Genomic DNA, 17,534 nt, shown 5'->3' with positions numbered 1-17,534 from the left:
ATTGTCCTAAAGGTTAGACACATGTTTCCTCATTTTAGAAGTTTTATTTTGACTTTTAAATGTTTTTTTTAATTTGGGAAAAAATAATCCGCGATGTAGTGGAGCCGCGATAAACGAAACGCGAAGTAGGGAGGGATCACTGTACATGTGTGCAGGTGAATCATTTGGCTGCACGTCACGTACCTGTCCGGTGACGCTCATTACACAACATGAGTATTCCCTGCGTGCGGTATTATAATAAACGAAGTTGTCTTCTTCCCGACATGTGATTGTTTCGACACGAAGGAGACATTTTGTATTTGCAAATATATACATTAAAAATAAAAAATAAAATCATAAACGATGACGTCACACGTAGTGGTGGGTGAATGTCGTGATCGGAAGAAGCATCCGAGTGGGAGCTCTGGCCCGGATTTCTTCCTGTGGCTCTTCCCATCTCTGCTGCTTGGTGCTAGCTCGTCTGTCTCCCCTTAGCATAAGCTGAGCCTAGCGAGCTGCTAGCCGCCAGCATCATGTCGCAGGCGCTTTCGGAGGAGGAGTTCCACCGTATGCAGGTAAGAATAGAACGGCGGCACGCCCGTGTTACGCCTTGCCGAGTTGTCGACCCAGTTCAAGTTGTCTCTAAGCCGCCAGGTGAATGGTATGGATGCTAACTAATGTTAGCTCCTTCGGATGGGACGAGCGCCGTGTAGTTAGCTTAGCCTAGCAACCCCGTGACACACGAAAGGATACATTAATACTGTCGTTGTTGGTATCCATAAGGTGTGAGAGAGTTTAACAAGGTGGCCTGCGGTGCACGGTCAACACAACTGTCCGTGCTTGCCCTGTCGGCGTCTGTAAACATCCCCATGACGAAAGCACTCTGAACCACATCCGCTTTATTATTAGAATGCAGTCATACGTAACATGCAGTTCCAGTTAATGTCACTGATCAACGGAAGTTTTAAAAGGCAGGTTGCGTATTAAAAAAAGAAATTGTTCAGTTGAGCTACAAAGTAGCGCAATGCTAATCACATGACTTGGCATGACGTATTCGTTTGTGTCGCACAGGCTCAGTTGCTGGAGTTGAGGACACACAACTATCAGTTGTCTGATGAGCTGAGGAAGAACTCCGCTGGTAATCAAAACAAAACTGATTCTGTTTTGTGCTCCAAGCATCTTCATCATGTGACGTGATGGTCATGAGAAGGATGCTCTTGCTGTGTGTTTCAGAGCTGACCACCTTGCGTCAGAAAAATGTGGTGTTGGAAAGAGATTTTGTCAAAGCACAGAAGGTAAATGCATACTTGTCATTTTGGATTGTAGAAAATAGGAAGATTTTTTTTTTTATCTGCATACCGGCTCAGTTTCGTTGCCAGGTTTCCAAGTTTGTTTGCTTTATATTTACCCCATGCAGTTATACAGATTGTATTTTTCTAATATTCAATCAATGATTCTGTTTACCATTAAGGATAATGGATAAATGAGCAGTTTGAGTACCTGATAAGGTCAAATCATAAGGTAGTACTGCCATGCGTTTAGTATGCCGTTTTTCTTGCACATCAAATTAAAATGTGTGCCACCGACTGCTCTGTGACCAGCTTATTGATAAAGTATAAATAACAGCATACACTATTTTGAACAAAGTGCAAAAGGGATGCCTGGTGATGAGCATTCATTTCAATTAAAATCCTTTGCACCGCTGGGATACCGCTGTCGGGTTTCCATAGCAACCAGCAGTGGAAATTTGTGAAAATCTGCAGGTCAGTAAATAAGGTTGAAAATTGTGAATCTCTTACATAAATCAGGACATTTGGCAAGTATGTAACTGTGCTTATTATTATTATCATTATAAATATTATTATTATCTTTGTTTTAATTTTTACTTCTTTTCTGTCTGTAGGCTCTGAATAAGAGCAAACGAGCCCAGGTGAGTGGTTCTCTTACTTGTTGTTACTATGATTACCTGTCCGTACAGTACGACTACAACAATTGTAGTAGAACTACATTCTAGCAAAAATAGCACAACACACAGAAGCACATAGCACAGCACTACTGTAACATCACAACAGTACCACAATAACAGTAACAGAACTCAACGGCAAAAGAACCACAGAGCATCAGTAGCATAGTACTACAATAGTAGTTCCACAACAGTGGCACAAGACTAATACAAAAGTAGCTTAACAGTATGACAGCATTTGGACAACAGAAGTACAATATTAGCACATAACACTGTTGTAACAGCACAACATTTCCACACTCACTTACTAATTGAATTAGGCACCCCTGAATCAAAGTTGACCTTCTGCAGGAAGTGGAAGCACTGCTGAGTGAGAATGAGATGCTTCAGGGGAAACTTCACAGTCAGGAAGAAGATTTTCGACTTCAGAACAGCACGCTCATGGCGGAACTTTCCAAGGTAGTGCCTGTGACGACTGTAAACAAACAGATCAACTGTATGGGGTTGATATTTGCCACTCTTGTTTTCTGGTCATTTCCAGTTGTGTATGCAAATCGAGCAGCTGGAACAGGAAAACCAGCGTCTTAAGGAAGTGGAAGGGGTGGCAGCTTCCCAGCCTCTGCCCAACACCACCTCCAGTCCTGCTGATGAAGAGCTGTTACGACTCCAGGCTGAGAACGCTGCGCTACTGAAGAAAGTGCGAGGTTTGTTTGTTGAGACACCTCTAAACACCGGGGTCTTCTAAAGGGGATATTTTCTCCAAATCTCTTGTAATCCAAATTGAGTAGTTGATCATCTTGCCCTGTTGAAATGAATAAAAATGGGATTAATCCATTCCAGAACATCCACCCACCCCTCCCTCATAATGTGTCTCGCTTAAGTAGCATTCAGTTAGTTTTTCACTCTGAAGGTCCATGTGAGGTGTGTTGTTCCCCTCCAGCTCTTCAGGAGCACTGTAATGCAGAGCAGCCGAGATCAGTGCTTTCTGATGGCGACCAGAACGCTACCTCACTGAAGGACAGATCAGTAGGGGCCAATGGTGTGCCTGATGTCAATAGCAAAGGGGAGGAGCCTGCATCAGAAGGGGACAATGTGAGCGGGCAGCAGGTGATTGGCATACACTGTCTTAGTCAACTTGCCTTCTAGTTAGCGTGGAAACTGACTGTTTCCTTCCTTTTTTTTTTTTTTACAGACCACAGCTCAGATGGAACAAACGCAGTTACATGGTGAGATCATTTGTATTATGTATTGACACCCCATGATAGTCACAAGCCGTTAGACGATGTAGCTTTATCGAAATCCACCAGGCGGTGCTAAAAGGCCATCAGAGTCACCAGCAGTGGCAAAATGAATATGGCTGTATGACTTCAGACTGTCATGTATCGCAAATAGTATGTTATATTGTGGTACTATTTATTCTACAAATAGTTATTTGGCGTCATTATACCACTGCTAGAACCCTACTGCAACAGAACAAAAGCACGATCACTACCACAAGTGAACCCCCAGAGGACACTGCATCTGGCCCCGAACATCCCAACCTTCGATGGTGTAAATGGTTTATTGTGTGTCTGGCACACTAACTGTCAGACTGCCCCTGCTGTGTCCAGCGCCCCCTTTAGGCCTGTCAGAGAAGAGCGTAGAGGAGATTGTAGCTAAGCACTCAGCGCTAGGCTGGTCGGCTGCTCTGTGTCCAATAACTCACTGCTTTGGAGCAGAGCTGGAGGTCGCCCTGAACACCCAGCATGAGGAGAAGAGGCTGCTGAGGGAGCAACTGCGTGACCTGGAGGTACTCACGCACACCACTTACCCCTCATTCAGCTGTCATTGGCACCCACCTGATGTTTGCCTATCAACCTAAGTCATCATCATCCTCTTCTCATAGTATGTGACTGTTGTTCTGTGACTTCAACATTCAGGTGAGCAAACAGGCTGAACTCTCCAAACTACAGGATGAATTGTCAAAGGTAAATGCTCACCAGTGGGTAAGCACTTCTTTGACCAATCCTAGAATGATGCGGACTTTTGTCTTTCAGCTGTCTGACAAGTTAAAGAAGAAACAAGAAAGGTGCGACCTCTTCATCACTTTTTGACCTATTTTGCTTGTTTTTATTAGATCATTTATTTAGCATTTCATTTCATAATTTAAAACTATCCACAAGTCCTCAGCTCTGCTAGACCAGTGCCAAGTGTGGGTTTTGCTTTTAGGAGTGGGTTTTGACTGATTCTTGGTGATGCGCTCACCACTTCAAATATTCTTTTTTTGCCCGTCACAGCTTCCAGCGTCTTCAGGCGGAGAAGGAGGTTCTGTACAACGATAGCAGGTCAGAGCAACACATTGTCACGGCGGTCCACTCTGACAAGTCTGAGACCCATCCACTGTGAACTTATCCGCTTTTCCATAGGACAAAGATTGAAGAGATTAATCAGAAGAAAGAGGAGGAGCTTAAGTTGATGAACACACGAATCCAGAAGCTACAGTCAGACTTGGCGGCAGCCAATCAGGTCAGAGGGTAATCTCTGGCCGTCACCATGAGAACGATTGCGGTATTGTGATGTGAAAGGGTAATCATCCAAGTTGTTTTTCTTCCGCGGTAGGTGACGACAGAGCTGAGAGAGCGGTTTCAGACCTGCGACAAAGAACACCAGCTGGCTGTGAACGCTCTCAAAGAAAAGGTCTGTTGACCTCTTTTGGCAAGTCCAGCACTTCTTCCGCTCTTTCTGCCATATTGGACGTTCTGCTGTTCTTCGGCTTTCTCTTTACTGGTGTCTTCCCCCATTCTTATCTGCCTTTGCCTCTTTCCTGCCCTCTGCTGTCGATGCGCTGACACCACAGGTAGCAAGTCAGAGTGCAGTGAGTCAGGAGCAGGTGGACAACATCCTGCAGGAAAACGATGCTCTGAGGACTAATTTAGCTGCTCTAGAACAGGTAATCTACAAGGAGAACATGCACAAAACTATATCTCAGAAAACAATATGGCTGAGTGATTATGGGTCAAGATGAGTTAAAAAACAAACAAACAAACACTGCCCTCAAAGATGAAGAAAATATACTGTGATATTTTGTTGGTGTTTTGTGTGTTTCCAGCTTTACGTTCTGTCCTCCTGCTTGTCCTTTTTGAAAGTTCTTGTCATGCTTTCTGTCTGCGAGGCTACTCTAGAGGTCATATCGCTTTGTCAACCGTAGAGACGAGCACATTTTCAGGTGTAACCATTGATTGCAGATTCAGGCCAGCAAGATGCAGGAGCTCAACCTGCTGCGCGAGCAGCAGGAGGCGCAGGCGGCCGAACTGCAGCAGAGTCGAGCGGAGCAAGAAAAGCTATTGGCCCAGAGGGATGACCTGGACTCGCAACTGCAGGTGATCTTGATGACCTTCATTTGACCTTTATTGGTTATTTTCAAAGCAGTATTGCTTATGGAGTTCAATTATTAATTTAACATCTTTATTAACTCTGCTGGAAAATGCAATCTTGCAAAGCTTTCTACATTCTTGTTTTCATTGGGCTAATAAATCTTAAGGCCTTCACTGATGCCTTAGTGACCTTTCCAGCTTCTTGCAGGTGAACAATTTTCCTCGGTGGTCTTCTGAGACCTATTTATAAGTGAGGCATAGTTCACGTTGGGAAAAACGTCTTTCGAATGAAAATCTCAACATGGGTACATTAGGGGCGCTATAATAAACACCTCCATTAATTTGGGTTGGTTGACCTCAATCCGATCAGCTCTTGAAAAGACCATTAGACTGCACCCAATAAACACATAAAAACACCTAATTGTTTTGGGGCAGACTTTATATCTTATAAGAAGATAAAAAAGTATGACCAATATATGCAAAAGTTTGGGTTATTTCATCGGTTAGCATAAGGTTTTCTTGCAACAAACTGTCTCCTTGATTGTGTCCTTGACTGGCTCCCCATCAGGAGTCAAGTTTTGCAAACAGGAAGTTGTTGGAACAATTAACAGAAGAAGGACAAGAAAAGGATAAGCTACTCAGGGAGTTGGAGGAGAGCAAGAAGGTATACACACACAGACACACACACACCATTTGGTTTGATAATACCAGCTAATATTTGTACTGTGTGTTGTGTACTACGCAGACAGCAGAGAAGAGGAAGGCCATGTTAGACAGTATGGCCATTCAACTAAATCAGGAGACGTCCAACCACAAGGAGGCACTGTCAGACCTCAAACTTCAGCACGAGAAGGAGGTGAGCTAGACCTGCACTGTTGTTGTTTCTTTGCACAGTATGGTCGAGACTTTGAAAATGTGCTCTTTGCTGCCTCAATGGAAGCCACTGCAATACTCTGCTCGCTTATGTCGCGTCCTTCAGATCCTTGGCGTGAGGGCCCGCTATGAGAAAGAACTTCGAGGTCTTCACGAGGAGAAAAATCGTTCAGAGGAGGACATTCGGCAACAGCTCAGAGACGAAAAGGTGAAGGAGAAGAAGAGGATTTAAAGGCAATATCATGAAACATTTTTGGCTTTTAGGCTCGTAGCAAAGAGTTGGAGACTCTTCAGACCAAAGTGAAAGAACTTCATGGTCAGCTGCAGTCCATGGAAGAAACCAAAGGATGGTTTGAACGACGGCTCAATGAAGCTCAGGTGGGTATTGAGAAAATAATAATCATGCTTTAAATCACAGGTGGGCAAAGTACATTGAGCCTTCTTCTTTAATTTGATCATTGAAATGATCAAGAATCGTGAAATGTTGAATTTTATAAAGATAATGAAATGTTACATCATATTTATACTGTGAAGCGCTGGAATAGGAAAGGAGTGCCGTGGTCGCCAATGCACCTTTCAGCTTTTTATCGAATGTTGGGGAAGTTTAAAATGCAGAGTGAGCATAGCTGCGCAGGACCTGTTGTCACCCACAGCTCACACTCAGACACTCGTGACAGTGTCACAGAGATACCATACAATATATATAGTATTTTCTCTCTGTTTTATACGTGTATATTTTTTTTATTTCTCTCCATTTTACAGTATACTAATTTTATACTTTAATACTATATTTTTTAGATTCAAATACTTTTACAATTTGTTTAAGTGTGTTTTAAACATTTGTGTGTCTATGAATTTAAATGCGGTTAATGCATGTGAAAGATAAATAGGGATTCACTGCATTTAATTGCGCTGTTTGTGCGTGCGTGTGTATGTGTGTGTGTGAGCAGGAAAACACAGACAAGTTGATTTTGGACCATCAGGAAGCTGTCAAATCTCTTCAGGAACAACACATACTTGATCTACAGGTAACAGACAGAATGGGTGGTGCTCTCTTTATATATGTATGTATAAATAATGATTAAAATAAATTATTCAATATGGTACATGACATAAATTATAAATGATGTTTTGTTTAATGTTTACATTGTGTCGATTACCGGAACAATGGCTTTTACATTGTGGAGATTAATGGAACAGTCAATTTCCTTTGTGTATCAATAGAGTAGCTATCTACCGATCTACAGTGTCTAAGCTCTTTATTTGGATCGCCAATATTTAGAAATAATACTAACGACAAGCACAATAAGAGGTAATAGTTTGTCAATTGTATCCATTTGAATGTGTGTCTGGTGGAGTGCCAAGTCAATCTTTAGTCATGTTGCAATTTTTGAAAATGTTGTGTGAGAGGGTCCTTCTCACGTTTGCCAGATATTTTACATACACACACCCAAACTTTGAAGAAAACAAAAAGTCTATGCTGCCCTCATGGGTGCTTCTTTACGCTTTACGGTGCAGATAGTTTAAATGTGTATTTTCTCTTTGATAAATACAATCATTAAACGCGTACTTGTAATAAAATCGGCCTAATTATTTATAACACACAAGTATGATAGATATGCACTACAGGACAGGGGAAATACTTTTTTTTTTTTTTTTTTTATAAACCGCATGTTGTCATGTATGTACACCTCAGGCTAAGCAGGCCGAGGCAGAAGCGGTCCACAAGCAGCTGTTAGAAGTCCAGAATCAGCGAGAGGAAGACCACGGCGCCATTGCCAAACTCAAACAGGTCAGGAGGCACACTATATCCATATTGCAATATATTGTTTCTTAGCTGATTTTATATACTATCACGTCATTGTTGTCTTGTGAAATAGTTGTTGGCAAAATATGAGGACAATATTGCACTGAATCAGCGATTTTTACATTGCAAATCAACACAATGTTATTTAATCCTCCTGTTATGTTGTCTACCAGAAACTACAATGATGTCCATTAAATTTTGATGAAGGGCATGCTAAATTATCCCAATTTGTCAAAGAACTACATTTGATGATATATAAATGGGTCAGTTTGGCCTGCAGCATAAATGAAGGGTTGAAATACATCAAAATACATAACTGTTGAGAAGAGAACTTATCTTCTGCTTCTGCAGGAGATCAAAGACACAGTGGATGGCCAGAGAATAATTGAGAAGAAAGGAAGTGCAGCGGTGAGTGTTGGTGGAAATGTGCGCCCGTTCATGACCGGGGTTGCGCACCTTTGGAGTAATGCTTCATTGCAGAACACAATGTGTAAGCCACAACGTTGCATGGATTTTAACATCAGCTGATTGTACTGCTTAGTCATCATTCCTGGCTCCAAGGGCCTGTTTATACGAGGATGCTTGCCGGGTGAAAACTGCCAAATATTCCATAAGAAGTGCATTTCGTTTAGTCAGTGACAGCATTCGGGGGGCGGGTTATGAATCTCACAGACTACCCACCGAAGTGGAAATTGGAGTACGCTGTGTCATTAAAGCCATTTTGAATTGTTGGCGGAGGGGTCTGGCGAAGTGCCGACTTTTATGCGGAAGACTGACGACGGATGAAACGAATGAGATCTACATATTTCTATTTATATGCACGTGTGTTTATAGTTGAAGGACTTAAAGAGACAGTTGCACCTGGAAAGGAAGCGAGCAGACAAACTACAGGAGAGACTTCAAGAGATCCTAACCAACAGCAAGAGCAGAACAGGTATGGGCCCTCAGACCTGCTTTTTCATAGCAAAGCCTTGAAATGATATCCGATCTTTGACGCCGTCACGCTCGATCCATATTGATGGCCACGGACAAAAATCTTCCGATCAGGGCTCACTTAGCAGCATCATGTGAACTCACCAGGAGGTTCTGCCTCATTGCGGAACCTTCTTCTAAATATTTCATACAGCGCTTTGATTCCCTCTGCCCACACACGCACACGCATACACACACACCATGTAAAATCTGTAAGGACAGATAAATGTTTAAAGAGAATTTCTGGACATTGGCGAAAGCTGACAATCAGACATTAAGTAGGACCAGGGCCTAACTGATTTTTAGCCTAATGCCAATCTCAATATTTGGCAAAAACAAAATTCCATGCACAATAGAATGGAATTACTTTTTTGTCGTGTGTTTCCTTACCCCAAACTTTTTTGCTTTAAAAGGGCCATGTTTTTTACCCAAGGACATGTCCTTTCTTTTAAGGTCACATTTAGACGGCCTTTGCGTGCTGGCCAGAGTACACACAGTACACCCTTGGCAATGTCACCTACTGGCAAATGATTCAGTCGAGCATAACTCCAACCTTTAGGTGCAAATGGCACCTATTGGCTCATCTTGGTATTCAGGTTGCCAGTTATAACAATCAAAGTTTGCTCTTTGAAATTAGCCGGTGTTACTAGCTAACAGGAGGTGGCGCCTTCGTCTCCCCGCAGGTCTTGAGGAGCTGGTCTTATCGGAGATCAACAGTCCCAGTCGTACTCAGCAGACCGGAGATTCGTCTTCCGTCTCATCTTTCTCCTACCGAGACGTAATGAAGGAGAGCCAGAGCGTCGGTCAGAACAAGGTGGATCGCGCCAGCCCAACGAATATTTGGTGACGTAGGGGGCACGTGTGTAAACGTCTGTACTTGTCACCAGTCGGGAGGAGGAAGTCCTCAATGTCAGCGTGCCGCCGAGCTGTCCGACGACGAGCTGGGTGAACTATTCCAGAGGCTCGCTGAGGTTCAGCAGGAGAAGTGGATGCTGGAGGAGAAGGTCAGTTCAGCCACTGACATACCGAATACATGTAGTTCAGCGCATATTGTGGGTTGGTCCATTGCTCAAGTCGAGGTTTTAGTCCTGATAGAAGCTACTAGTTCTATCCCAAAGAAATGTTCTAGTACTTGAAAGGTTATAGTCCAGTGAAGGTTGCTGTCCATCACTGGCCTTTTCTCATTGGTCGCCGGTCATGTCACATGATCACGAATGTGCGCTTGACAGGTAAAACACCTGGAGGTGAGTTGCTCGTCCATGGCAGAGGACATCTGCAGAAAAAGCGCCATCATCGAGACCTATGTCATGGACAGTCGCATAGGTGAGCACAGGCCAGCCAATAGTCCGCATACTAATTCAGTAATTTTCAAAAAGTTCCAGAAATGCTGTGACTAGTTTTTGTACTCTTTACCACAAATTGATTAACTAATTATTTAATCAAATTAATAAAACTGGTGTGAGATTAAGTTTATTAATATTTTAATTTGATTACTTGCAGTAAATCAAGTCACCGCCTAATGGTTAAAAAAAGACACTATATATTATTTACGGTGTCAGAGATTATTGTCGTTTTGTCCTTATCGTGCTTCTCCCTCCCTGGTGGGTGTAGACGTGTCAGGTGGCGCCACGGGTGGTCACGGAGTTTCTCAGGTTGACCGAGGAGGTCTGGGTTCCGTCTTGAGGGATCTGGTGAAGTCTGGGGATGAGAACCTGCGTGAAATGAACAAGAAGCTGCAGAACATGTTGGAGGAACAGCTGACCAAGAACATGCACCTTCACAAGGTAAAATCCAACCCACTTGGCTCAGCACTCGCGCCAACTTCCGAGCTCGATCAATGAAGATACAGATTATTTATTAGTGTCATAAAGTAGAGCTCTGCTTTATCAAGCATGTGTTCAGATAGACAACGAAAACATGTTATTTTCTTTCCCGACCATACATTTTTTTTTTTAAAATAATATAATGATAAATAAATAATTTGGGTGGCTGTTTTACTAAGACGCTTCATTCACTAAATCCCTGCCTTTGCCCTACTCTCACACGTTTGTAGGACTTGAGGTGCATTCAAAGACCGCTCACAACGTAGGACATCTAAAAAATACATAGAAAATAAACTCAATGCACTAAACCGCAACAACTAGTACGTGAGCAAATTGCAATGGGTACGTTGATACATTTTATAATTCATTTGATGCACCGAAATCAGAACAGCCGCATGTCAGCTCAAGTTGCAGGGACAGCTACTCTGAGAACAGGAATGCTCCAAGATGAGGAATGGAGGAAAACACCACTTTGGAGGTGTTTTTAGTGAGGAATTAGCATGTTAACATGGCTAAAAGCTCAAAATTGATTTAGCATCCTTTAAATAAACTATTTAGGAATAGAATGTCTGTCTCTTGTTTGAATTTCCGTTAGGCTACTTTATTTTATTTTGATGTTGGTCATTATAATGGTGATTGGAGAGCTAAGTGTTTTTGAAATGGTTTAAAAAAAAAAAAAAAGGAAAACCTCAGTCCACTTATGGGCGACATCTCCAGCAGCCATCTTTGATAGGGACTCCAGGGGCACAAAAAAACAGAAGACATATGTCTGTCTGTCTTTCTTCCAGGACATGGAGGTTTTGTCCCAGGAATTAGTCCGTCTCAGTAAGGAACCAGCTCCTGATGGCAGTTCAGCTGGCTCCGGTTGAGACTACTTCCTGAGTCATCCGTCCATTCATATTCACCTCAGATGGAAGACCAAGCTTAGACCTAAGACTGATTTCTGGCAGGTCTAGAGTGGTATTTAAGTGAGTGATTCCCAACCAGTGTGCCAGGGCACATTCGTGTGCTGTGAGAAATCATCAAATGTCACTCAATTGATCAGAAATTTATTTATTTACAACAAATAATTCACCTTTGTTCATCTACTATGCCAGTGACTAGTGACGGACAGAACAAATAAATGAGCTTCTATTAGATGGCAGAAAGTATATAATTGACATGTATCCAATTTGTGTGACATTTTTATTTGATGGTGTGCTGTGCCATGAGATTTTGAACTTCAGTGTGTGCCTTGGCTCAGAAAGGTTAGGAATCACATATCTAGGCCATTTGAGCTATGTTTAAATGCTGGAAGTTCTTCATCTATTCGTCCATCCAAAGCATGTAGAGAATGGAAATGTTCATCTCATTATTGTTCTTAACGAATGTACTGTAATTGAATTATACAAAACTCCCACGATTAGGTTCCACCTGAACCTGGCTACAACCTGACAACTTCCGTAGGAATTAAAAACTTGATTCCATTCTACGGGCAAGTCCCCCCCCCCCACCCTACATTATATGAAATAAAATGGTTTGAGGTGTCTGGTGTCTATGGCCATATCAGTGCAGTCCGTCACGTCGGGCTATGTCTACTCTACGCCCTGGCCATGGACCGGGAAGTCCTACATTACGTTATGTCATTTGGTATGTGGCCGCCGCAACTATTTGCCGGAGCACCTTTAATAGTCTTTTACTTCGAATCAAAGCTTATATGAATGTGAGTAAAATATGAATATATATTTAAAAGAACTTGTTATTTTTATTGCTTTGTTTTGAAACTGTTTAACATGGCGTCTGTAAATGGAATGGTCTTAATTGTTGTTGGGCTGTGTATGTCTCGCTTACTGTATCAGATCTTATTTATAAAAGAAAACAAGAGTTTGCTATCTGTTTTGCCTTCACTCTTGGACACTACTTGGTGGCCCTTGACTATTTTCAGTACGGTCACATGCCCATGGCTTCTGTTTTTCAGCTCTCACATTTTCTTGGCATTCTCGGAGTCTGTCTTTGTCTTCTGAGCCTTGGAAAGAAAGCGACCTAAAATTAAGCAGGAAACGTGATTTCTATCATGAAGCAAAATAAAGTGAGTGAAAAATCACCTTCATACCTTTGCATCATTGGTTAGGCTGTGCTGAAATTAAACTTTTGGAGAGTCACCGTGTGAATATAAACAGAAGCCTCAAATAACAGTTTGAATGTTCACCAATGAAACCTCATAAAATTAGCTGCCAAACTGCCGTGTTTGGCTGGTGCATGTCTTTTCTCTACGAGTCACATCGCTCCAACTCAGGGTCAAAAGTTTCAGACGTTAATTTATTTTGCGATGTAAATGTCCAAATGGGCACCGTCGTTGCCAATTTTCAGCTTTGTCGACTCTGTGATTGACGTCCACTCGGCTGCTTTCTTGTCGTATGCAAATCAATGTGAAAAAGATTCCACTCATGTTTTCTGGTTCTTGGTGAGAATTATTAGTGCTTAAAATATTGAAAGAATGGCGCTTGAAGAGTTCTTGAAATATTGACTAATGACTATTTTTCATAGCTGTGATGTCAGCTACAAAGTTAGCAAGCTAGATGATGTCAAGATGGGGAAATGCAACAAATTCTGAACCTGCAGTGGCCAGCTTCCAGTGACTTTGATTGAAAAAGTTTCTTCTTTATCAGGGAATGTGACTCCTCCCCCATCCTTCACTTTCGGAGTAAAAAGTCACAAAGCTCGGAGGCAGGTGTCCGTCGGGAGACGACCCTAATTAACCGTCCACGACTTCCTGTTCCGTCGAGAGATGAGATTACGGAGGTGAGCGCTCCGCTTGGCCTGGCAGCGTCTGATTGGCTGAGAGTTAATTGGGTGTACTCTTAATTAAAGACAAGCTCATGCGGAAGGCTGCACTTCAACTAAATACTCACCATGCATCAGTGATGTCATTAACCTTTACTACTTTCAAACTGTTAATGACTTTTTCTTTTTACTTGGGGCTATACTGTATGTTTATCCAAACCGATCAAGCGATTAGTTTTTTTTTTAACGGTAGCACAGTGCTTATCATTAAGTATAATCAAGTTCATAATTATGGCCCAACTACTACTATGGTCATTACAAAATTACCATTATATTAATAACTACATTGAAACAAAATTACATATTTTAATCTTAGTTTCATTTCAATGTTACTCTAATTACAATAACGGTTGCAAGTCAATGCTAATGTTGGCATACATAATAGTGGCAATGCTAACTGGTCAAGAACATGATGTGATATAATAAAACTAGTTTCATATCAATTTAGACACTGAGAAAAATGGTTGCATTGGTTTAATCGACACAAATATGAATGATGACGATTCTGCTGTCATTTTTCCCATCTTCCTCTAGATGGCTTGAAAGGTTTTAGTAACAGGATCATCTATATCGAGAGAGACGCTATCTGAACAAAATTGCACCTATTTAAAATGTGTCTACCTTAAAATAACGTTTTAATAACTGCAACAACATTTCTGTAAAAAAGATGATTTTATGCTTATTATCTCTGTTCTATTTGGTATGTAAGTCATCACAAGAGGGGGGCACAAAAAGCCATTTTAGGATGCGCCTGGGAGGTAATTGGTTTTTAAAAATTATATTTAGGGAGTGCTTTTATTAAAAGCTACAGTCATATCTTGTACCAGGACAAGTACATATTTCTTTATTCTGTCAATATATTATTTGAAATTTCATGGTATGGTGGTGCAAGGATGACGTGGATCTTATCGTTTTTGGAGCAAACTAGTCATCTGTATCCAAATGAACAATGTTTGTTTTTAGGGGGAAATGAGTACAACCTCTAAAAAGGTCACCCAATAGCGCCCCCCTGGAAAGTTAGAAAATTACAAACAAAAGCGATTCCAAAAACGGGCCTTCAAAAATGGCAACTGTGACACTTTATTGCAAACACAGCGATGATGTCACGAGGATGGCAAAGGGAACAACTGCCGTGCTACACAAATCTCAACGTCTGGCAGCCAACAGAGGAAGTCAGTGTCCAAAGTTTAAAAAATTCACGAGTTTTTCTCTTGCAGCGCCTGGCTAAATATAGAATGTGTGTGTGCATGTGTGTGTGCATAACAGCCCCTCACTACCCCGAACAGGAAACTGTTATTAGTAGAGGGCACTCACATTTCCACTGTGACAGTGAACACATCGCCGGTTTCATCTTCTTGTGCTACTAAAAACACACTTTTACAGTGAACAGAGAGAGGACACAAAGGCACACGCACACATATACAGTACACATGCACACAAAGCCTGAGGAGTATTGATCAGACTGTAATGAGAGCCTTCACGTTTGTTTTTAGCTTGAGTGGGAGAGGGAGATGTGGCACTGCGGCACGCATGTGTGTATGTGTGATCTGTTCAGTGTGTGCGTGTGTGTTGGCGGCTGTAATTGAAGTGCTGGTGTGATCACATGATGGCGCCCCCGCTACTTTTCTATCATGGCGGTTGTTAGCGTCTCTTGCGGAAGTGGATGCACACCGATAGGTGGTTGGTAGATGGAACCACTATGCTACCAATGACTCTAACCGCATCTAAGTGAACCACTGGTAGTAGCATTATTGCAGTCAAGGGAACCACACTAGCTGTGGCTAAATGTATAATAGGCTCATGCAGCGAGACAGTCAGCACTACTCTCAATGACTAAATAAACTCCTTTCATATTAGTCGTTTTGTCCTGAGTGTAAAGAATGATGCCTCCGAGTATCGTGCTGCTGTCTGTCTACATGTGTTACTACACCGTTTGTGTTCAAATATCGTCTAAAGAACACAGTGAATATAGTAGATGCTAATTGTTAACACACCTTTGATGTTTTCAATTCTGTATTAACATTAAGCTAGCCGTAACATTTCGAAGGCAAGTTGCTTCGTAGTCTTAAATAAACAAATTGATATTTTCTTTTTATGTTTTGTTTGACTCATGCGGACCTAAATTTTCTAGAATGATGTCGGCCTATGCACAGTCTTAAAATAATACTGTAATACTTAATAATAATAATGTACTTTGATGAGATGAGCATATTTGCAAGTGTTGTGGTTGAGTTCCCCACGCGATTCCTCCTGGTCGCGCTGATGCATTATTTACGAGTCGGACTCGGCTGACGATCGATGCGACCTTCATGCAGGTCGTCCTCAGCTCAGTCATGACCAATCAGGACATTTGCTTCATTACAGCTGCTGTAATTGACTTTTATGATGATTTCTATTTATTTTCTTTGGGTTCAAAGGGGATGGCTCGATCAGTGCTGAACAAGTATTTTTCCAACATCATAGCCGTCAGATGGTCACTAAAGTAAAGTACAAATACTCAGTCAATCAGTTTTTAGTCATTTGTAATTTACTTACATATATTTACTTTCTGACAATTTTTTAGTTAGTTATACTCACATACCGAGTAGGTCTGGACTGTTATGGACTCTAGCTGACGATAAATATTGAATCCTTTTGGCCTAGACCTTGGTAGGCCTCGACAGTCTCAGGTCTAAAGTGTCTTAGTGGTGGTCTTCCTATTGCTCTGCCTGTCACTGTCTGGGCGTACTCCAGAGGGAAAAAAACTCATAACAGTGAAGACGCCTGCCTTAATGTAAACATAGCCTTTTATTATTTTTTATTCTTGTATTGTTTACTTTTTCTCTGTTGCATTTATTACAGTTGTTCTCTTCGACACAGGATCATCCTATACCGTGCTCTTTTCTAATCTTTAGGAAAGCCAGTTTAAATCCGTACAAATCTATTTTAGATTCAGTGTGAGTGTATTTGCGTCAGTTTGAGCCTTTACAAGTCAGTAAATTGGAGTCTGTAATTGTCAGTTGTCATTGTGAGTTCATGAGTCAGATTGAGTCTTGGCAATTCAGTGTGAGTCAATACGAATTAGCCTGAGTCTCTACGAGTCACTGTGAGACTTGAAGAGTTCATTTCCGTCTGTACGTGAATCTTGAAGAGTAAGTTTGAGTCTTTACAAGTCAGTGAATTTGAATGTCAGTCTCAGTCAATATGAGTCAGTTTGGATTCATATAAGTCAGTATAAATTTTGACTCTTCAAGGGTCTGTATAAGTGAATGTGAGTCTTCCGAGTCAGCTCAAGTATTTACAAATCAGTGTGAGTATGTTTGTCTCTTTGAGTTTCTGTTTCAGACAATTTGAGCCTTTACAAGTCAATTTGAACCTTGACGAGTCTGTGTGAGTCTAAGGTCCACTTCAGTACGCACAAGTCAGTAAGTGTCCATACAATTGAGTCAAGGAGTCAATGGGACCATGTGGCCCCCTCCCTGGCACACATCCCCCTAGTGGACACGTGGCATATTGCTGATGAGGTAACTTTCAGCCATGAAAGTTTGATGATACAAGTGCGACGTTGGCAAAACGACAGCTGACCAGCACGCCCTGGCATTCATTATTGAGTGTGTGTGTGTGTGTGGTTTGATTCCACTTAACTGTCTACTGTTTTAGTATGGAAACCATTGCGCAATTAACACATGATGACAGTGTGATGAGGAGGACAAATAAGTAGATGATAAGTGATGACCAATGTGTATGTGAAGTGTGTACGTGTGCTTGCATGCAACCTTTTGTGTGTCGGTGTATACATGCATGTGAGAGTGTCTGAGCATGTTATCATGTGTGTGCGTGTGTGTACGTGTGTATATCTTATGTCTATGTGTTTGTTTATGCATGCATGCATGTATGTTGAGGAAAAAAAGGAAGTGAGAAATGACATAGAAAGAGAGGAAGAGAAGCAAGAGGGTGGAGCA

The 17,534-nt window shown here is 41.7% G+C and overlaps 1 protein-coding gene across 1 annotated transcript; it reads left to right on the top strand.

Annotated features, from left to right (window-relative positions):
* The first annotated feature begins 413 nt into the window (after nt 1–413).
* On the top strand, nt 414–11,639 carry gripap1 (GRIP1 associated protein 1). Its single transcript, XM_061272200.1, has 29 exons — nt 414–554; nt 1,051–1,117; nt 1,213–1,274; nt 1,883–1,909; nt 2,294–2,401; nt 2,484–2,646; nt 2,883–3,049; nt 3,135–3,168; nt 3,553–3,731; nt 3,862–3,909; nt 3,979–4,010; nt 4,219–4,266; nt 4,348–4,447; nt 4,541–4,618; nt 4,779–4,871; nt 5,167–5,301; nt 5,864–5,959; nt 6,041–6,151; nt 6,275–6,376; nt 6,433–6,546; nt 7,119–7,196; nt 7,865–7,960; nt 8,327–8,383; nt 8,810–8,909; nt 9,631–9,761; nt 9,835–9,999; nt 10,177–10,270; nt 10,559–10,731; nt 11,559–11,639. The coding sequence occupies exons 1-29, from the start codon at nt 513–515 to the stop codon at nt 11,637–11,639; spliced, it is 2,781 nt and encodes a 926-aa protein (XP_061128184.1). The 5' UTR covers nt 414–512.
* Nucleotides 11,640–17,534: the final 5,895 nt, after the last annotated feature.

The sequence above is a fragment of the Syngnathus typhle genome, linkage group LG2 (assembly GCF_033458585.1).
Source record: "Syngnathus typhle isolate RoL2023-S1 ecotype Sweden linkage group LG2, RoL_Styp_1.0, whole genome shotgun sequence".
In the NCBI taxonomy this organism is placed as follows: Eukaryota; Metazoa; Chordata; class Actinopteri; order Syngnathiformes; family Syngnathidae; genus Syngnathus; species Syngnathus typhle.
This window is presented reverse-complemented; position numbering and strand designations above follow the sequence as displayed.